The following is a 22,026-nucleotide window of genomic DNA, read 5'->3' on the forward strand; positions in this document are numbered from 1 at the left end:
AAGGAAGATGTAGGCCAAGGTTGCTAGGAAAGCCAGTGCAGCCTCGGACCACGGCCATGGGAGGTGGCGTCCCTGTGGTGAGACCACGTCAGAAACACTGTTAGATTGTGGGCACCATCTTGGAAAAGGCACAGTGACAAACTAAGGAACATAATGAAGACATGGGCCACAAGGCTGAGGGACCAGAAATCTCAAACTGGTTGAAGAAATTAGATATTTTTAGGCTTGGAAGAGATCCTGAGGAGATGAGAAGTGACCTCAAATATTTGAAAAGCTGTGAGGTGAAGAGGAGCTCATGTGTTTTGTGTCCCTTCAGAGAGCTGAACAAAGGGCCAAAGGGTGAAGGGCCACAGAATCTGGGTCTATATAACTCAGGCTTTCCCTGTCCCCAGAGACTTCCAGTGATGGAATGGCTGGTTTGTGAGAGAGTAAGCTCCCCGTCCAAGCCTTGTTTTTTATTTTTGAAGATTTTATTTATTTATTTTTAGAGAAAGGGGAAGGGAGAGAGGGGAGGGAGAGAAACATCAATGTGCAGTTGCCTCTCACGTGCCCCCAACCAGGGACCTGGCCCACAACCTAGGCATGTGCCCTGACTGGGAATCAAACCAGTGACCCTTTGGTTTGCAGGCCGGCACTCATTCCACTGAGCCACACCAGCCAGAGCTCAAGCCTTGTTTAAATAGAAAGGGATGCTTTGTCAAGTACTTGCTTTGGATGGGAGGTTGACTCCCTGAGTCTGTCAACTCTAGGCTGTTTTTGATTGTATGTTTAAAAATCCCATGAGCAATATGGTTTATTATATTAAGAATATTCACTATTCTGCCAAATTTGAATTTTCATAAAACCTGGTTGAGTTTCCCAATTTTGCTGATGAGAATGTGAGCTAGAACTTGAAGAAATCTAGAGGGCACAGCAGGCTGAGCGAATAGCCTTGTGCAAAGGCATGGGAGTGTTGGGGCGGGGAGACCCACCTGCCTACGGGAGAGCTTTGTGTCGGGGGGTGTGAGAAGTCAGGGTAGTTGAAAAGGGAGTTGGAAGACCTGTAAGGTAGGATGAAACTTTATACCCTGTGAAGTAGGCGATGGAAATGTGCTTGGTTTTTCCAAGCAAAATAGGTACAGGATGGAAACAATTTTAGGATGGTCAGACTGGTGGAATATGCTGGAGTTGGAAGACCTTAGAATCAAGGAAACCTCTTGAATGGGTGTAGTGATATTCTGGGTGTTGAGTGATGAGAGTCTCATCGAAGAGCTATTGGGGAAAAAAGGGAGAATGGATAAGTGACAAACATTTTTAAATAAGCAGAATATTATGAGAATTTGGATATAGGGGGAAAAAAGGGAGGAGCATCGTGGAACTTTGGGGTTAGTATCCTGACTCATCTCCCCTTTCATGCCTTTACCTGTTTTTATGGGTCTTTTAGAGCTTATTTCAAAGCTACTACCACTAAAGTCCCATAATCCCTTTTTCTTAATTCTATAACCCCATAAGAGCTCTGAATTGAACTCTTTTTTTTTTTCCAATTTGTTGTTTGAATTGAACTCTTTTTTATATATTCATTTGGTAACAAAACCTAACTGAACTGACCAAAGTATATTTGTAGTCTTTGTTTATCCGACTTAGTGAGAACATTCATATAACCCATCGCAGAGATACGACTGTGTTTGAGTAAGTGCTGTGGCCCAGATGCAGGTGGGCATGTGTGTTCTGTGGTATGCATGGTAGATGCAGCCTATTGCCTTGCTAAAAACCAGAACAAATTCTACCTTTTCAGACACATTTGGCCTCAAAGTTCTCAGATAACGCAGTTGTGGTCTTATAGATGATTTCTCCTATCTCTTCATTCCCAACAGGGACAAACAGACTGGTAGGTAGTGGAGGTAAAAAACATGGAGCAGATAAAAATTTCAATCAAGTGTGATCCCTGGTCTGTGGTCCCTGATTCCCATTCTTACCTGCTGCTGGAGGCCTGATGCCTTCCTCCTCCCGTCCTCTTTGATTCCTGAGCGTGGGGGCTATCGATTCTCCTCCTCCCCCAGCCCCTGCCCTTCTTCAGCATGGTGCTGACCTCCTGTTTTGGAAGACCCTGCTCACTGGCCAGCAGGACTAGAGTTAATATGGAGACGAAATAATAGGCCTGACCTCATCTGCCAGTCAGATACCCTCTAGTGCACATGGATAATTTGAGCCTCAGAAAAATTCCAGACTGGAGTGTATTCCAGACTCCACCCAGGAAAAATGACACATCCATCACAGATGGGGTGCCTGGGACCCTGCGATGACGACAGTGAGGTCCTTGGCGGAAAGGAATGTCAATGTCACAGAGGAGTGTTCTGACAGATGCATAGAAATACTGTGATCAGTGCTGCCAACCTCTCCTCTCCTCTCCTTTCAGCGTACACCTGGGATGCCTGGCATCAGGGCCCTTTGAGCAGTGACTTGAGCCACCTGGTGGCAGAGATACACGCTTTGAGAGGGCAGCTGGAGCAGAGCATTGAGGTGAACAACGGTCTGCGACTGCAGCTGGAGCAGCAGTTGGATCGGGGCGCCAGCAAAGCCAGCCTCAGCACCCCCTCAGTCAGCCAGAACTCAATAGCCAACTCTGACCCTGGAAGCAAGCAGCCGCTCTTCCAAGGTAGGAAGGAAAGGGCATCGGGAAGCCCTCAGCAAGCAGGGAGGCCACCAGGATGTCTGTGGGGAAGGGACAATCTTGCCTCCTCCAAGCTCCTGAAGGTCAGGGTGAAATTGGAGATGCTCCAATACAGAGCCTGAGTGAGAGCCTGGGATTCAGGGTCAGACCTGCCCCCACACTCGCAGTTTGCCACCTACCGGTTGTTTGCCTTGGCCAGGGTGTTTAAACTTCGCAGATATTTAAGCCTTGGTTTCCTCATTTTTTAAGATGTGGATAACAGTATTTTGTGTGGTTATTTGGAGCATTAAATGCAATAATTTACAAGTGCTTGACACCATAACAATTGCTCAACAATTGACAGCTGTGTATCTTAACTATTCCTTGTGTTTTGGGAGTGTTTTAAAACTTACACAAGTTTTCAGACAATTTTTCAAATAATCTCAGCTGAGGCAGGGCAGGGTCTACTCTCTCTGCTTTCGCACGAGAAGACTGAGGCGCTGAAACATGAACTGACATGCTAGGCCTACAGGAGCTAAGAGATCAACCCGGGATTCGAACCAGAGATTTTGATTTCCAGTTTGTGTTCCTTCTGCCTCACCATGCTCTGTATTGCTGGCCTTCCCAGACTGTCTCGCCTGGCTTCCCTTTCCCTGACATGTGGGAAACTTGGCTGTGAGGAAGAACATTCCTGTCCCTAAGGAAATCCTGGTTGTGGGAAAGTAGGGAAAGGAGCCATATTTATTCCAGGTGGCTGTCAACCAGTTCTGCCCCCACACCTTGCCCACTTTTGCAGGTAGAAAAGTCTTAACTGGTTCTCTCCCTCTCATCTCAATATCCTTCATCAATCTCTCTTCCCCCAGTTTTAACATGAATGGTAATATTGCCCCCACACCCCAGGCTCTCGATACATTTATTTCTACTTCCTCTTCCCCCCACCTCCCATTGGTTCACCATTTAATTCTGATCCACTCACCTCCATGGCCATATCCTCAATTTTATTTTAATCAGAAGCCACCTCTGCTCAGATTACCTAAAGCTGAGCTTTCTGACTTTCTTGCCTGCTGTTCCGGAGTGTGTTAGTCCTTTTCTCTCTCTGGTTCTGCTAGATGTCCACTTACCGCACAGTGACCTCACCTGTCAAATGCAGGTGGTACTCCCCGGTCATATTTTGTGGCCATTTAGTGGGAACACGTATGCGGACAGGCGTGCCTGGCATGTAGAAACCGCTTGTCCTGCTCTGGCAGCCATGCTGGTTGCAGTGTTCAGTAGGGGCCCTCCTCTCTAACCAGGCTTTCCCCTCCCTCACTGTTCCCCACAACACAGCCAGGACTCGGCCCCACTGGCTCGGTCACCACTCCTCCAGCTATCCCGCCACAGGGGCCCAGGCGGGGAAGCAGGCGCTAAGCTTGCCTGAGGATTGTTTCTGTCTTTGTGGTATTTCCTTTTTTTTAAAATTGGTGTTCAGTTAGAGTTGTCCCCATTCTCCCCCCATTATCTTTGTGATATTTTCTAATTCCTCCACTGTAGGCTTGCTTCCTGATCTCCATTATGGCACCTCTCACCCACCAAGGCTTCTGTCTCCTAGTCTACATTTTTTCTGCAGCACTAACTCCTATCACAATGGTGAAGAGAATGCTCAGTTGTCACCCATACATCCATTCATTCCTTGAGTCGGTAGTTTTAACATATGTTCCACATCATTTATGCATATGTATACTTAGTTACAAAGTATAGTATGTACAAAATTATTCAAAACTGGGGTTAGAAAAATATGCCTAATAATTTTTTTAACTAGAAGTTGCTTTTTCATGGAACACCCTTAACTTAAAGGAACATCTTGTTTCAAAATATGTGATTCCTTCGCTCTTGCTTTTGCTTGGGGTGTATGAGTGATGACTACGTGCGAGGTGAGTCACGCTGCCTCAGACCTCCGATGGGGAGGAGGAGGCCGTGCAAGTGCTGGGGAGCAGTGGGTTTCAGGGTTCCTGAAAGTCATTCTTCTCTTCACTGCCTAGATGCAGTTGCCTCCCCTCCAGTTCGGGATGTTGGCATGGATCCAGGCCCGGTCTTCCCCAGCTCTTCTCCTGCCGCTCCTGGTCCAGACACTGCTGGCCTCAATGGGACAAATGGTAAATATGGCTGCTGAAGGGCTCAGGGACTGAGGATCAAAGGCTGTCAATGCAAGTAACCTTTGGCTTTCTGCATGCGCATCATCTGAATTTAGCAAGTCTTCCCAGTGTGTCCCAAAGCCTTTAGCCCTACGCATCGCAACTTCTGTGGCCACCTTTCTTGTCATTACGCTTTCTCCCACGGTTTCCCTTTTGCCCTGTTGCTCCACTGCACTGTAGCCACTCCCTTCCTGAAAGTGCTGCTGGCAGCTAAACTCCTGGTCTGGGTCTCCTCATCCCAGAAATTAAAATTTTAAAATTAATATTGGTCGTGAATATTTCATTTGTAATAAGCACAAAATTTGCCTCCTGACACTTCTATCACTATGAGATAATGTAAGAAAGATTATAAAAACCTAGAACCCAGAACATCTATGGGCTTCACACCACGCTATGCTTTTCTAAGGCTGCCTTCCTTGTTCCTGGCTCTTTCACTATTTGATAGATCTTTTGGACTGAAGTGAACTGATGATATGATTATAAATGTCAGTGGGTCCTGTTTGCTGTGGTTTCATTTTTCAGAGCTGGGTTCGGATGATTCTCCGGTAACGAAGAGCCCTGCCAAGCTGGAGGGTGATGCTGCTGATGGCTCCTTTGCCAGTAAGCACGGCCGCCACGTCATTGGCCACATTGATGACTACAGTGCCCTGAGGCAGCAGATTGGAGAAGGCGAACTGCTGGTCAGGAAGATAGTGTCTGTCGTGAGGTCAGCCTGCCCCTGCCCTGGCCTTGACGCTCGGGGCACAGAGGTAATCACATCACAGCTCTTAGGTGCCCTTACCTTGTGCCCTTTCTTCTGGTTTTAGCTCTTTCTCCCAGTCTTTTCTATTTTTTTTTTTGTGCTCTGCATCTCCCAACAGCTGTAGATACACCCTACATTTGCACCCAGCCAGCCTTTTTCTCCATCTCCTGTTTTCACTATAAACTCCGTTCCAGATGTAGCTGCCTTGATATTTTCCCTCAGAACCCCAGAAAAGCCCCTGCAGCGTCGGCACCCACGGTGCTGTGCTGAGCTCCATGTGGTAGCTGATTCTCTGTTACGGTCCTGCTGGCACGTGACCATCCATGGTCAGAGTGAAATCACTTAATCAGAGTTTGTGAGTTCACATGCCGATGGGCCACATGTGTGGAAGGGGTGAGAAGCCTGCCAGCCGTGGGGTTTCCCTGTTGGGGCTGAGCAGGGGAGGAAGGCAGGTGGCCACTTCTCAGAGCACTTCCCATTGAGAGACTGGGCACCAGCTGCAGTGCTGCCCTGAGCCACTGGGAGACGCTCAGACATGTGGGGACATTCTGCCCCAGGAACCCCTGCACTAGGGAGCAAGACACACATTCAAGTGAATAAGTACAACAAGGGGCTCCAGGAACAGTGTTAGACATGGTCCGCTGGGCGTGAGGGCAGGGATGCAGAAGCGGCCATAATCCCAGGTAAGGAGAGTGACGGGTTCCTAGAGGGACACCTCGGGGGGCATGCAGGTTCTCTGGGTGGAGGAGGGCATGCCAGGTAAAGAGAGCAACACTTCAGTCCCCAGAGCACAAATGGTTTGGCCTGATGCCCAGATGGGCATAAGGTGTGATTTAGGAAGGGCAGTGGGTGCCAGGGGGGGAAAGCCTTTCCCTTCCCCCTCCTAGGTGCTTTGGCTGGCCCCGTAATTACACTGACATAATTAATGGAAGTAAAACAAATTTAATTTCACATGGGAGCCCCAAAGGTCTGAGGCTCCAAGAGGTGACCAAAGCAGGCAGCTTGTATACCCCTGAGACAAAGAAAGAATACATGTGTGAGAATTGACAAAGGGGTTTGGGCTTGGGTCGGTAACACGAGAAGTAACAGGGTTGGTTGGTTTGTACAGCCTTCTTGCCAGAAATCCCTGTCCCTGGTGATAAGGATGTTTCTCTGCCTCCTGATACGGGGGAGGGTACCTTTCACCTGGGAGACTTATTTCCTGCTTTCAGGGGGAGGGTCAGAATATCTTTCTCACACCTGCTCTTCCTTAAGTAACTTTAATTCAAATTGATCAACATACCAAAATGGTGTAGTTCACTCCTCTTCAGGACTGAAGAGCAGGTGTAGTCTGAAGAGCATGGAGCAGGAATGGAAGCTTAAAGGGAGTGAGGGGGAAGCTGGAATCAAATGAATTCTTGCAAATCTGGACACACGGGGACATTCCGAGATGCCTGCCGAAGTTGGAGATGCTGGGCTTCCAGGTTAGGGTTTCACAGGTGCGAGTGGCCCTGCGCCTGCGCCTCACTCACAAAGGAAGCTTCATGTCACTGACAACTCATGGGACCCACTGTGCCTGGGGGGACGTGACCTCTTAGCCCCAGTGATGGTCCCTCCCCTTTTTCCCAGGTGCTCAGCAGTGAAGGCGTCCGGGAACTTCGCAGCAGTGCCAGCGCCCTGCACTACGTGTTGGAAGAGTCGTCCTCCCTCCTCACCATGTTCTGGCGAGCGGCCCTGCCCAGCCCCCATGGCCCTGTGCTGCCCGGCAAAGCGGTAAGAGGCCAGCGTCCTTTACTGGTCTGCCCCCCACTTACTGTTCCACCTCCTCAGCCCCACAGGTCCTGAAGATCAGGGGCCCAGTAGTGAGTTGAGGTAGATGGGACCTTAGAGGAGGGTCCCTGGGGAGGCTTTTCATCTGTGGTGGCTGCTTTCAGTGCAGTTCTGACCACCTCCCTCCCCTCCCACCCCCAGGATGAGAAATCAAAGAGGAAAGGGAAGGAGGAAGAGAAGGCAGCGACAGGAGAACCCTGGTAACCATAACACTGAGTGTCTTTAACTGTCTGAAGTTGGGCTGAATTTCAGGGACAGGTTAAAGCTTAAATACTCCCATCTACCCACCATCCGCATAGTCAAGCAGGGCCACAGAATGTCGTCACTGTGAGATGAGCGGGCTCTTGTAACCACCCACTGGAATCCGACGTATCACTTAAACCTGCGTCTCCATGTCAGGCCTGGGGAATCAGCCACCGGCAGGCGCTCTCAGATCTCAGGCCTGCCCTCTGGTTGCTGGCACCTTGGACAGGCAGTTTCAGAATATCCTCCCGGGCCTCCTAACTCCAGATTAACACCGCTGACACCCTATGGGACCCAACTGTGCTAATTCCAAGGGAGGGTGTTTTTGCCATCTTGAGGCTGGCACAAATATTTACAAAATTGCAGACTGAAGCCAGCCCTGTCTCCCCAAGCATAATATCGCAATTACCAAGACTTAGCTGTGATGCCCAGGGATATAACGAGGCTGGCACTCAACATGAGCGCTGGTTCGCAGCTGGGAAATCAGTGCTGGCCTGGGTAGGTTCACCTCAGCAGCAGGAGTGGAGGCCTCTCCTGCGCTTGGGAGCTTCCAGGTGCTCAGAGTTCCTGCCCAACAGCCTCGTCCTGAGCTGGTAGCAGCTGCAGGGTTTCAAGTCTTTCATGGAATCTGGTCCTGAAATAGTTGGGAAGATTCTAGAATCCTGTTTTGGATTGTAAAAAGCCACAAAGGGTGCTTTACGCCTTCTGACCCTTGACAGACAGCCCATTCCTCTTCCCCAGGGAGAGTCCATGAAAAAGGAACTTCTGGAACTGAGAACCAAACTATCCAAACAGGAGAGCCTCCTTCAGAGCACTGCTGAGCACCTGAGGACCGCCTCCCAGCAGAAGGAGAGCTTGGAGCAGTTCATCTTCAGCCAGTGTGGGTGCCTGAGCCAGGGAGGGGGACCAGAAACCGGGGCTTCCAGACTCACTCACGCTCTGGATGGACAGTTGCCAGACACTAGGGGCGGGGAGACCAATGTGATGTCCTCGAACCTCCTGTGCCATGAGTTGTCATGAATGCAGAGGGATGGTGGGGTGGGGGAACAGCAGGAGACCCCAAGCTGAGTGGGCCAGGAGGACACACTTTAGAGCACACCCCCAAGGCAAGTGGGGCGCCGCTGATGTCTGCCTCACTGGGCTGTTCTGTTGTTGCAGTGACCAGGACACATGATGTTTTGAAGAAGGCGAGGACTAATTTGGAGGTAAGAAAATGACAGAGAGCCCACCCAAAACCCATCTCCATCTGTCGTCAGAGTCTGCAGGTGACCCTCGACCTGCTCTGAGCACCCAGGTCCCTGGTCCACTTGCAGGAGCACAGGTAGTCGGCAGGCATCCTCTAGTTCCCGTCCCTCTCGGCTCTCCCACGCCAAGGACGCCCTCCTGGGCATCTCAGTTCGCTCTCACATGGCCATCATCTTCTCTCTCTACTCCAGTTGTCCCTCCTTTTGTGCAAGTTGAGGCCCCAGGGAAATGCAGTTCAGCTGATTCTGGAGGTCAGAGGCCACGAGGGAGTCGGCCTCTGGATTAGCTTTCAGTGAAGGGCTCCTGCGGCCAGTTGTGTGTTCTGGCATTTTCTGTAAAAAATAAAAGCAAGATCCAACCTAACAAAGTGATCTCGCTGTGCACAGTCAGGCAGCAAACAGCAACTTGATTTGGATTTACCTTTTTCTGTGAAGCAGTACCACTGCAGAAAGCCAGTGGGTCTTCCTGACCTGAAGGAGAATTTGACAATACAGACTGAAACTTAAAGGGAAAGACTGATGTATGTGACAGTCTCTACAGTTACTTAAAACACTAACACATCCCCTAGCAAGTAAGTACTTTGAAGAAAAACTCGAGATTTTAGAAATGGCTTAAAAATCAGAAGCTAAGTCTTTTACCCTGGACTTGCTCCTGACTGGTAACCCAAGAGAATGCTGCCCCCCGGGGTAGCATGGGTTGGGCCCTGAGCGAACTCTGTCCGCCCTGCTTTTTTTCAAATTCCCTATGGTTTTTCTCTGATGATTCCTTTCTTTCCTGAGCCTTTTTAGAAGAACACTTCCAAGATTGCCTCTGTAAAGCCTTATTCCCGTCCCAGCAAAGGTAACCCGCTGGCTTCAGTACCCGCTGGCTGCCCCAGTTGGGAAGTTTCCTCTCTATTCCGTTAGGCCACTGCAAAGTGCCTGAGGCCTGGGTTCTAATCCCAGGCTTGTCACTAACTGGTTGTGTGGCTTTGGCTGGCCCTGTAGTCTCTGAGCCTGCTGCCCTCCTCTGTAAGAGGTGGCACTAGACCTAAAAGATTGCTGAGGTCCCCTGCTGACATGGTCCCTTTTTCTCCGTGTTGAGTACATGGGACATAACAGGGGGACTCTCCTGCACAATGCCCTCCTTTCCTACATGTGCATGTGTCATACTAAGCACTCCTTTTCCTGGGAGATCACAAGAGTCATCACTTTGCTCCAAAACGAACTGGAGAGTGAGCTGGCCCCTGAGGAGGGGGTGGTAGGGTCTGGCCACCGGCTGCAGTGGCTTTGGGCAGGCATGTCACTGCACCAGGAGGTGGGAAGCTTTCCTCTAACCTGGTGGCGGCAGTGGCTCCCTAGCCACAGAGCATCCCCAAAGCTCTGTCACTGTGGTTGTCACTTAATGGCTGTCACTATGCTCCTGGCTCTGTCCCCACTCAGCCCTCACGGCAGCCTCAGGGTGCCACCAGCAGGGCCTGGTAATAGGCAGTTACTTTGTTTTATTTTCGCTCTAGGTGAAATCCCTAAAGCCTCTGCCGTGCACTCCAGTCTCGTGACCCTTGCCTTCCAGGAGCCTTGCAAGAAGCGAAGCCACCAGAGGTCCTTAAAGCAGCAGGAGGGATGGGCCTGCCCCCCTTTTGCGCAGCTACCTATCTGCTGAGATCTTGGCCTCCACCCCTGCCGGAGGTCTAGGGGAGCCGGGGCAGGGTGACAGGCAGAGCGCCTTTCCTGCACTGACCGAACACATCCGCCAAGGTCCCCGGCTCAGCACTTAAGCCAAACACGCCTAGTCTGCTGGGGGCCTCGTGACGCTGCTTCTAAATGCCCCAGTGGCAGGGGAACCAGCAACAGCACTTTTTTCATCTCAGCAACTATCCTCAGATGGTCAACTCCGGGGAAAGAGGACCCTGCTCCCCACAAATGGGGCACGTGGTCCCAACACAAGCTCCTCGGCAGTTCTAAAAGCACATGACTGAGCAGCGGTGTCCTGCTGGATGGAGGGGCTCAGCCGGTGCCACTCACAGACCCCTCTCGACCCGGGTCACCTCGGCTGGGTCACAGGCCGGTGTCCGCCTACACAGCAGCGCCTGAGTTCCTTGAATCCACACGGTGAAAGGGGTGACTGCCCGACACCATCTCACGCTTAGCCTAGCACCTCCTATTTCTGTTCCTTTATGAAAAAGCACCGGCTTCACTCTAGATCCGCTGTCCCGTTTCACCACCCTAACTTCTCTCCGGGGAACTGGGGCTGAGGGCGAGAGCAAACCCATTGCAGGTCCCACGTAAAGCAAACCAGTGATCATTTTTAAGTGGCATGTGAGAGCCCCCAGTTGTGCTAAACCTCGTCTGTGTCTTCCCAGTGCTTTAGAAGGTGTGTATGTGTGTATAAATGTATGATATATATTTATATATGTTGCTATAGCGATATGTGGAAGGCCGACATAACTGGTGGGCAGGGTCTGTGAGAGGAAATGAAACCTTTTTGTTCTGGTGGCTATTAGGGCAAAATGTGCATAAAGAAATAAAAAGTTTTTCTTCGCCTACTTTGTCTCCAGTGTCTGCCGCCGTCTCTAGGCTGAGTGTGCAAGAACAGGAAGGGCACACTGCCCTTGAGAAGCACACAGCCTCATACTTGAAGTCTAAGTTTAAAAGAGTTTTCCCTCTTTATCATTTTGTAAGAATCCCCAGTCTAAAAATGTAAAGAGCAGTCCTTACATTTGGGGTGCCTTAGAGTCAGCTGTGGGGATTATCGAAGCTGCTTCCTGGGCTCCAAACCCGAGACTCTGCACTTGTTACAAAAGCACCCCAGGTGATTCTAGTGCCGGTAGACTGCAGACCACAGTTCAAGAAACACTGTTTTATAATACTGATTCAAAGCTATAAATACACTTATTTTACTTTAATTAACAACCTTTCATTAAAAAAGTGTGCAAGTCACGCCGACTGGGTAGCTCCGTTGGTTAGAGCATCATCTCCAACACACCAAGGTGGCAGGTTTAATCCCAGATCGGAATCAACCAATGAATGTATAAATTGGTGGAACAGCAAATCACTATTTCTCTCCCTCTCTTCCTCTTTCGCTAAAATCAATTTTAAAAAAATATGTAAGTTGTTCCATAAATGTTGACATGAAGACCTTAAAATATTCTTTGAGGAAAGTCCTTAGGTCCAATAAAGCTACTGCTCCACAATTATTTTCTAGAAACAGTTAAAAAATTAAAACATCCATCAACACATACTCATGCCTGCGCTACAAACACACCTAACTTTCATAGCAGCTGGTATGACCTCAACATCAGTGTTCACGCCCAGGTTAAGCATTTCCACAAGTGCCTTTGGCTGTCAGTACAGGGGAGCTCACTGGCAGATTCAGCAAAATGGGTGAAGAGTTAGCACAACTATTAAGTTAAAGACAAAGTAGTGAAATCTGAGGACCGCTTGCCCTGTGGTTATTCAAACATCCTGGCAATTCTTCCTTCATCACTGTGCCAGGGCTGGTAGGCATTGATGATATGACCAGTAATCAATGGAGAACTCAAATATTGCTTGTAAGAAATGTACTTATGAAAACATGTAACATATAAATCTCAGATCTGGTCAGGATCCGTCACAAATCAACTTTTGGGAAGGCGAAATGTCAAAAAGTAGCTCTGCCTTAAAAATAGTATCAATGGTATCTTTGCAAAATAGTTGCAATAGTATCTTTGAGAGGAGGAGTCTCCAATATTTAACTTTTTATAAATTATAGTGTTTCCATGTGACAGGAATAGAGTCCACTCTTAAAAATCAGTCGGTGTGACCACCAATGACTTCTGATTTGCCTTAATTCAATTCAAATTAGAACCATGTTGAGCCCCGTCAGGAGAGTTCTATAGAAAAGAATGGAAAAAAAAAAAAGGTACGTAATGTAACATTTAAACCATGTAAACATATATCTTGACCTGTCAAGACAGACAACACAACCTGCAGAATTTATACAGGTTTATATATCCCTCAGGTCTTAACACTGCTAACGTGAGTGAGCTAGACGCTTGCCTTGGTTTTCTAGTGCTGTCATAACGTGTCCCGGTACACGTAGCAGCTCAGAAGACACATTTATCATCTAGCAGTTCTTAGGCGAGTCAAACGAGGATCTCACTGGACTGAAATCAAGGTGTGAGCAGCGCTGCCTTCCCTTCGGGGAGCTCCCTGACATAATCTGTTTCTTGGCCTTTCCTAGCTTCCAGAAGCCGCCCACGTTACTTGGCTGGTGGGCCCTCTTCCATCTCTAAAACTAGCCACAGCAGCAGAGCCCTCACATGGCATCATTCTGACCTTTTCTGCCTCTCCCATTTTCAAGGCCCCTTATAATTACATAGGGACCACCGGATAATCCAGGGTGATCTCCTTATTTCAAGGCCTTTAATTAACATAATCACATCCACAAAGTCCCTTTTGCTATGTAACATAACATATTCACGGGTCCCCACAGAAACGGGGGTGGGGGTGGGGGGATGTGTTTATTCTGACTACCACAGCACTATTAATTCAGATGCCAACAAGTATGGGAACAAAAAAAACTTTTCTAATTTCAACAGTTTAGTAAAATTAAGACAGTACCTCGAGACATAATCTAGAACAGCAAATCAAGACAAACTCGTTTGACCCATAGAAGTGCTCCATTGGTGACCAGTTGTTTTTTTGTTTTGCAGCTATGGGTTTTATTTTTTTTCCTCCAAAGGCTGGCTTTGATTGTAGAGGTCTCATCCAAGGCCAAAAGCTCATGGTGGAGGAAGGGGAGGTGGTGGCAGACTTGGTGCACCTGGGATCCCACTAACCTTTAACTTAAAGCTAAGGTTTGGACGTCCCTTGCCTAACTAAGGGCCCAAGAGGCCACGAGGGGGTGCTGTGGTCCTTCCCTTGGGACCTTAAATTTTGAAATGTTTATTTATTTTCCTTTTTAATTGAATGCATTGGGGTGACACTGGTTAACACCACATCATCTGTACACTGTATTGTGTGTCCCCACCCCAAGTCAAGTCTCCCTCCATCACCATTTATTCCCTACCCTCCTTCTCCCCCCATCTCCACACTGCCGTCAGTGCCCGTGGATTTTTTTTTCCTTTTTGCTCATTCCCTCCACTCCCCTCCCCTAGCTGTCAGCCCGCTCTTTATGAGTCTGTCTCATTTTGCTTGTTAATTTTGTTCCTTAGATGCCACACATGAGTGAAATCATAGGGTACTTGTCTTTCTGGAAATATATGAACTTTAACCCAGTATAGAATTCTGTTCGTGGCAATGTGCCACCCCTAAATTTTTTGGGTCAGAGATGAGCAGTGGCAAACAGGAGTTTCCCTTTTTTAAAAAAAATTTTTTAATTGATTTTTAGAGAGAGGAAGGGAGAAAGACAGAGGGAGACATTGATTTGTTATTCAACCCATTTACGCATTAATTGGTTGATTCTTATATGTCCCCTGACTGGGGATCGAACTTGCAACCTTGGCGCATCCGTATGATGCCCCAACCAACAGCTACCGGGCCAGGGCCGGGAGTGTCCCTTTTTTGAGGCACCTCAGGTGGGGAGTCATCTTCATCAGCACGCGCTGCTTAAGCCAGGGAAGTGGCAATCGGCGGGAGTCCCCGTTCTTTGCAGACCGAGTTCCAAGTGGAAGTGACCTTTGGAGGCCCCCGCAGAGTCTGAGCTCGGCTGGGGAGCCAGGCCCGGAAGACCAGAAGAGCGCGGGTCCGAAAACAACAGCAAAAGTCAGACAGCTCCAATGGCCCCATTTAGACCACAGGAGGAGGTTAAGGGAGCCACAGGCTGTGTCACCTCCGGGCTGCTGACGCCCGGCCCTGGGGGGCCGGGGGCCTCTGAACCTTCATCCTCCAGACGCCCGGTGCGGCGCCCACCCCACCCCGTGCCACCTCGACCACCGCCCCGCCGGCCAAGTTCCAAAGGTGGGACCACAGGTGCTGCCGGCTGTGCTGAGGCACCTGGAACCCTGACTTGGTCATGATTCGAACTCAAACCCAAGGCACCTGGGTCCCAGCAGCAGCCCAGTCACAGCGCGACCTCCGTCCGAGCCGTCTCGGGCCTGAGTCAGCCCGCGATCCACGAGACGCCAGGGCTGAACCGTTTGTCCCCGTCTGTCCTCCGCTCACACTCCAGGTCCCCCGCCGTCCCCCGCCTCTCTGCTTTCCCCACTCGCCCCTCCCCGCCGCCGCCGCGCCGGCCTCAGGGGGAATTCAGCGCCGTTCGCGGGGGGGGCTCTAGACGTTTCTGGAACATTTATCCGGTTCCAAACCAGCTGTTACAACGTTTTTAAGAACTGCCGATTTGAAAAATCTAGGTTCCTCTAGGACGCAAAGCCCCCACTGCATTTTTTTGGTTCACCGCCCCGCACCTCCACCCCAGGGGCAAAGGCGTCCGTCACCGAGCACTTACTGGGCGCCTGGCCCGTCGGGGGGCGCGGGGCTGAGCAAACCCGGCCCGCCCCGCGGGCGCCCCCGTCCCCCCCGGAGGCCCGAGGGCGGCGCGGCGGAGCCACGCGGTCCGCACCCTCCCCCAGCGCCCCCCACGCCGGCCGGGCGCGGCAGGTGAGTGACCTCCGCGCGGGGGCGGCTTCGCTGCGGCGAGGAGCCGGCGGGGAGGCGGCGGGCCCGGCCCCGCGCAGCGCTTTCCCAGCTCGCCCCGGCTCGGGGTCTGCGCCCGGACGCGCCCGAGCGCGCGCCTCCAGGTCCCGGGATTGCGGGTGAACCGCAAGGTGGGTGGTTCGAGCCCGCCCGGGGCCGAAGCCTGGCCGTCCGAGTGCTTTCAGGTGCCCGCCGCCCGCGGCTCCTCCCCGCCCATCTCCGTACGGCCCGGAAGCTCCGCCGAGTTTCCCCCGCAACTTCGTCCGCCTCCCGTGTTCCGCGGGACCTGCCTGGGCCGGACGCCGGACGCCTGGCCCCGGGCCCCCGTTCTCCAGCTCCGATCGCCACCTGCCGGTCGTAGCTCCTCGGCGCACGGCGTTCGCTCAGGGTCTCAGGGCCCCGCGCCCTACGCTTTGGGACTGCCGCCCCTTTTAAAAGATCAAACTCACGTACAATAAAATCTACCCGCTGCAAATCTATGTTTTAATGACAGAGTGGGTCAACTACTGCCACCGTAACCCCGTTCCAGAACACTTCCCCCGCCTCCCGAAGGCCCTCCCGCCCCCTCCTGCAGCCCCGAGAATCGATACTCAGTCTCTGCGAATCTGTCTTTTCTTGACGTTCCGTATAAATCGGATACCACAATGGGAGTATTTTGTGACTGGCTTCCTTCACTTAGCATAACGTGTTTAAGGCTTATCCACGCTGTGGCTTGTATCAGATTTCGCTGCTTTTTGTTGCTGAATATATTCCATTGTACAGACGGAGCACATTTTGTTTACCCGCACACCTGCTGCTGGGCACTTGAGTAAGTTTCCAGTTTTTGTTGTTGTGGCTGTTATGGTTAATGCTGCTGTGAATATTTCTGAACAAGTCTTGTGTGCACCTGTTTTCGTTTCTTTTGAATAGATTTCTAGGTGAGGTATTGCCGAGTCCTGTGGTAGCTAATGTTTAACTTTCAAGAAACTGTCCAAGTGTTTTCCAAGGTGGCTGCGTCATTTCCCTTCCCATCAGCAGCGTGTGATGGTCCACCTTCTCCACATTCCCAGCCGCCGTGGCACTGTCTTTTTGAACAGCACCAACTAGTTTGTGTAAAGTGTTATCTTGTTGTTTGTATTTGCATTTCCCAAATAGCTAAGGACACTGAGCACCTTATCTGCTTACAAACAAACCATATACTAGTCTTCTTTGGTAAAATATCTATTCAGGTGTTTTACTGATTTAAAAAATTATGTTGCTTCTTTTTATTGAGTTGAGGGAGTTCTTTAGCTAATTTTTTTCATTGGATATTTGATCTGCAAGTATTTTTTGCTAGTAAACGGCTTTTCATTTTCTTAATGGTGTTTTTTGCTGCAAAAAAGTTCTTAATTTGAATGAAATGCGATTTATTAATTTTTTTCTGTATTGTGCTTTTGTTGTAGTGTCTTAGAACTCTTTCCTGAACCCAAATGCACAATGATTTTCTCCTATGTATTCCTTTTGAGGTTTTATTTTAGCTTTTATATTTAGTCTGTGATCCATTTTGAGTTAAGTGCTCTTTGTGGTGTGATTTCAAGCAAAGTCCAATGGGGAGCTTTGTCCTAATAGCTGTGGGAGAACTTGGAGGTAAACTATGTTTAAGAGTTAATCTCCCCTAGGTCAGGAAACCGAACAGTCAGACTCCTGCACCTGTTCGTGGTTGCCAGGTGCCTTGGGGGAGGAGCGGCAAGTGGGGCTGGGAAAGAAGCTTCTGATTGCTTTGCTTGTGCCTCCCAGTTAACTTTATCCTTGCAGATATGAGTACAACTTGAACTCAGTCAGATTTGTGATTTTCGTGAGAATGATTTGGCGATGTGATATTTTGTGTTATGTCCACTTCAGGTAGATGTGCTCTTCTGCAATTCCCTGACCTTTCTTAAAATAGTTCATATTAGCCAAGGTCAAACCAGGATAATCAATGTATATGCTGATTGGTAGGTCATGGATTCAGTGGCCTTTATCGCCAAATACATTGTGAACGTGTCTTCTAAAATCATGTATTTTCTTTTGCATGCTCCCGCTTGCAACTCCAAAAGTCCAAAGCCATATTTCTCTGCCGCCTTGTGGTCATTGTCACCCACTTCAGCCACCTTAACCCATAAATTGAAGGACCCAGAGACACGTGTGCCGCTTCTTTAGGTGCGTGAAGAGGACAGTTTCTCTGTAGCTCAGTGACATTAAGCAGCACCCCTTGTTCTCTAAGTCACCTCAGACTTTCTATTCATGGTAACAGTTTTATACATATGCCGCCCTAATTGTTCTTATTGAGAAAACGGTTCCCATTGTACAGGGAACTAAACAACAGATCATCACTCTGAAAACTAGCATGTCCCCACTGAGCAAGTTCTGGCTAGGAAGTCAGAGGTTTTTAAATAAGCTTGGCTCATAACTGTTCAATATACAGTATATGGTATTTAGGATATTTTAATAACACTTAAATCATTGAATATGACTTTAGACAAGTCACTGAACTTTGATTAGGTTTCAATTACTCTAGTTTAAGAATTTGAACTTTTTTTTTTGGCCACAAAATAAACATTTGAGACATAGCAAGGCCCAGGTCCTCCGTAGCAGGGAGCGTGCTGGCAACCAGAGCCCCGCCCTCTTGTCTCTGGGAGGAAGGGAGGAGTGAGGAGTGGAAAAAAGCAAGAAGGGAAGATGGATGAACAGATGGAAGGGTATAGGAGACCGTTCTGCGTGGCATGGGCCCAGCTCCCACTCGGAAAGGCCAGAGGAAAGCGAGGTCCAGCACCCAGGACCCACGCCCACGGATAGGTTCTCCCGTGGGGAATCAGGCCTGCATTGTACCTAGGCCGCTTTGAGACTTGCTTTTTGCTAAAACTCCCTCCCCCTGAATTGAGGCAGCAAACGTTTACTGCATATCTTTAAAGTAACTTCCTAAAATCTGTGCTAAACCTTCCAAGGACCAGTGTAAATGGTTCAACCACTTTTCCCTTTACATTTGTAAATATCCTTCCTTTTTGATGTAATTAGCAAAATTCTCTCCTTCATTTTCTGTAACCACCTAAAGGGAACCTGTGCATAGTAAATGAGGGCCATCCTCAATGTAATGTGCCCAGAAAGCAATAAAAGCCTGTCAAGGCAAGGGTGGGGGCACTCTCTCCTTGAGAGTGGCCTTGCCATCCCTTTTCCTCCACAGGACTCTGTAGTCCATGTGAATTTGTCTTGTCTCAGCCACAACGCCGCGGACACTGCAGGCTGGTGTCTGCGGCAGAAGGGAGAAAAGATGGATGAAAGAAAAAAGAGGGAAAAAAGAAAGATGCATAAAATAGATGGAAGGAAGACAAGACAGGTGAAAGGAGTGAAGGATGGATGGATAGATGGATGGATGGATGGAAGAAAGGAAAGGATGGAGGGAGGATGCAAGGAAAGACAGACAGATGGAAGAAAGGGCGCTAGAAGGAAGGACAGACAGACAGATATGTAGAAGGAGGTAGAAATGGGAAGAAGGCAGGAAGGGAAGCAGTGAGGTAGGAGGGATGATGGTTGGGAGGATGCATGGATGGGTGGATAGATAGAAAAAATTAAGGAATAGAAGGAAGAGGAAGAAAAGGTGGATGTCTGAAAATAAAAATGAAAGGAAGGAAGAAAGAACGCGTAGATGGATGGAAAGAAAAATGAATGGAAAGGTAGAAGGAAGGATGGACAGAAGGAAACTTGGAAGGAGTGATGAGCAGAGTAGGGGAGGGAGGGAAAAAGGGAGGTAAACTTCCCCCCCCCCCCAGAGTTTGCCTTTTTTTCTTTCAGTCTTACTTTGTATTGGTTTCACGTGTAGAATTTTGTTTTGTATAAATAGCCCCTGCATCACTTACCTATTCTAGAGTCAAGCCAGCAGCCACTGGTCTCACCTGCATTGTATGTTCATTTGTTCTACTTCTGTTAGGGTCTACACAGGTCCTACCAACCATTGACCTTTGTACCAGCTGCATGAGCCTCAGCAAGAGCATAACAGGGGTGGTCAAGAGCAAGCACTGGGGTCCACACCAGACCCTCCCTCCAGCCAGGTGGCTCTGGGCAGAGCTGCATCCCAACTGGCAGGAAGGATTTGGCCATGAATACTATTCTAGGCAGAGGAGACACTATGTGCAAAGGTCCTGTGGTAGGAATGAGCCTGGCAAGTTCATTGAACAGCAAGGAGGCCTGTGTGGCTGGAGGAGAGAGAGAACAAGGGAGAGAGAGAGGAGATGAGATTTGAGGTATCATCAGGGCCTATGCCATGTAGAGTCTTGGAGGAAGTTTATTTTTAAAAATTGTGATAAAATACACATAAGATAAACTTACCATCTGGACCATCTTTAAGTATACAGTTTGGTAGTATTACATATATCAGATTGCTGTGCAAGCAATCTCTAGAACATGCAAAGCTTAAATTCTGTATCCACAGAACAACAGCTCCCCATTTCTCTCTACCCCCGACCTCGTCAACACCGTGCTCCTCTCAGGCTCTGTGAATTTGACTCCCCCGGATACCTCATACAAATAGTGTTACACGGTACTTGTCGTCTTGTGACGCATTTCACTTACCAGAGGTCTTTAAGGTTCATCCATGTTATAGCATGTCAGAATTTTCTTCCTTTTTAAGGCTGAATAATATTCCATTGTATTTATGTATCACATTTTGTTTGTTAATTCATTAGGACCTTGGTTTTTACATGGTACAGGCAATGTGCTGGGTGTTGGGGTTCAACACCACTGCAATGCATGACACTGTCCCAATCCCTGACCTCATGGATGTCACCGCCTGGGGGTAATAGAGACAATATTTTCTAGACATAAAACCCTCTGCTTTCTTCTTCACATTCTCCTGTAATGCACTGATTGATTGGAGTCTTGGTAAAGTGGGTCTCTAAGATTCTATAGATGTCAGGAAGACAGCATTATGATTCAATATTTGCAAACACTCCGCAGTAATTCCAGTTCCCTCCCATCACCCCTCTCACTGTCCCTCTGTTACTGGGCAGGGATTGACTGAGAGTGGGTCTGCCTCAGGCCGGCCTGTAGCGTGTGGGTTCTTGACTTGGTGTAGGAAAGATTTCACAACATGAGTCCAGGTGATTTTGAGAGGATGTTTATTGAAGCTGAGGACAGTGAAACAAAGGAAGGACTTAGGGTAGAAGAAGCGACAGTAAAACTGGAAAAGTCAGTGTTTGTGCTGCCTGTCACTACTAGAACAAGTAAGTAGAGAGCAGGATTGAATCTTTATGGGCTCACTTCATTGAGATGCCGGCAATCTGAGAAGAGGGTGGGTTATGTACCCTAAAAACTGTCTGAACATCTCATCTCAAGCTAACCTTTTTATAAGGAGAAGAAAAAGGTAGGTAAGGGGTCTGGGAAAAAGTTAATCAGATAAGAGTTGCAGTCCAGGGCATTCTTTTCTTTTAAATTTTTCTTTCTTTCTTTCTTTCTTTTTTTTTTTTTTTGGAGAGAGCGGAAGGAAGGGAGAAAGAGAGGGAGGCAAACATCTATGTGTGAGAGAGAAACATCTATTGGTTGCCTTTCACTTGCCCCCAACTGGGGACCTGGCCAGCAACCCAGGCATGTGATTGTACCTGCGACCTTTTGCTTCACTGGCCACTGCTCAATCCACTGAGCCACACCAGCCCTGGCAATCAACAATTCTGTATCTGTGTCACAGATATTCCTCCCTGGAACGCAATGGCTCAGATATCTTCTCCATTGCTTGCAGACCCCCTGGGGCACAGAGGTTGAATTGCTCATCAACCTCCTAGAGTTATATAGGTCACATATTGCATGTGCATTAGTCACTTAAGCCTACCAACTATAAATAAAACTAAAATCTTTAACCCTTGAGTTCCCCTATCATCCCGATTCTGGGATTCTATTTTATTCCATAGGATCTTTAATTTATATCAGTTACTTCATTCTTCCTCTTTAACACAAGATCCTGATCTTCCCCCTTGCCCTGAAAATTGAGCTCCCCCTAAATTGTCACCTCTGGTCCTCTGCACTGTCAAACCCCTTCTTTCCGTTCCCCTGTAGCCAGAGCTGTGGTCGGCCCGATCTCAGGCATGCTCTGAGTGTTTGACACTCCTTCTGTGGGTACATTTACCTGTGCCCCCTCCTGAGTAGAGGTCCTCCTCGCTGTCCTGTCCGCTAATTACACGGTGACTGCTGACCCCTCTACTGCTGTTGGCTCCCAGACCTTCTGAATACAAACCAGTTGGAGTCCACAATATTCTCTGGCCTGTGGTTGTTCTGGGGCAGGCTTATGAGTGGTGTTTTTGACTCTGTTAATCTCTAGCCCTTTGAAATGTGTATTGAGAGATTCAGCTGCCATGGTAACCTGTACTCTTTATCATCCTTATACAGAAGTGGAATTTTAATAGCACATAAAAGTAGACAGACTTATATAACAGAACATCCCTGTCTTCACCGGCCAGCTGCAACAGATCCCAACTTATGGCTGATTTGTTTTACTACAATGCCACCCACTTAGCTTTTCCTACATTATTTAAAGCATATTCCAGATATCCTATTTCATCTGTAATTATATCAGTATACTTCCCTGAAGAAGGACTATTTTTGAAAGCATTA

At 48.7% G+C, this 22,026-nt stretch overlaps 2 protein-coding genes across 31 annotated transcripts in view; both read left to right on the top strand.

Moving 5' to 3' along the window:
* PDE4DIP (phosphodiesterase 4D interacting protein) overlaps positions 1-11,363 on the top strand; it is a 166,733-nt gene extending 155,370 nt beyond the window's left edge. For 12 of the 30 annotated variants that reach the window (XM_053916260.2, XM_053916262.2, XM_053916270.2 and 9 more), the window contains 8 exons: positions 2,396-2,635; positions 4,648-4,761; positions 5,323-5,549; positions 7,151-7,294; positions 8,336-8,474; positions 8,753-8,799; positions 9,628-9,679; positions 10,335-11,363. In XM_053916260.2, coding sequence (XP_053772235.1) covers positions 2,396-2,635; positions 4,648-4,761; positions 5,323-5,549; positions 7,151-7,294; positions 8,336-8,474; positions 8,753-8,799; positions 9,628-9,679; positions 10,335-10,480 — 1,109 coding nt within the window. In that variant the 3' untranslated portion in view covers positions 10,481-11,363. Of the gene's footprint in view, positions 1-2,395; positions 2,636-4,647; positions 4,762-5,322; positions 5,550-7,150; positions 7,295-8,335; positions 8,475-8,752; positions 8,800-9,618; positions 9,680-10,334 lie in introns of all 30 variants that reach the window. The other 18 variants (XM_053916268.2, XM_053916273.2, XM_053916269.2 and 15 more) reach the window with 3 other exon arrangements.
* A 3,740-nt stretch (positions 11,364-15,103) lies between these two features.
* Positions 15,104-22,026, top strand: part of FCGR1A (Fc gamma receptor Ia) — an 82,726-nt gene continuing 75,803 nt past the window's right edge. The window contains exon 1 of the mRNA XM_053915481.1: positions 15,104-15,396. The gene's annotated coding sequence lies outside the window, so the exon portion shown is untranslated. The remainder of the gene's footprint in view (positions 15,397-22,026) is intronic.

This window comes from Desmodus rotundus, chromosome 12 (assembly GCF_022682495.2).
Source record: "Desmodus rotundus isolate HL8 chromosome 12, HLdesRot8A.1, whole genome shotgun sequence".
Classification (NCBI taxonomy): Eukaryota; Metazoa; Chordata; class Mammalia; order Chiroptera; family Phyllostomidae; genus Desmodus; species Desmodus rotundus.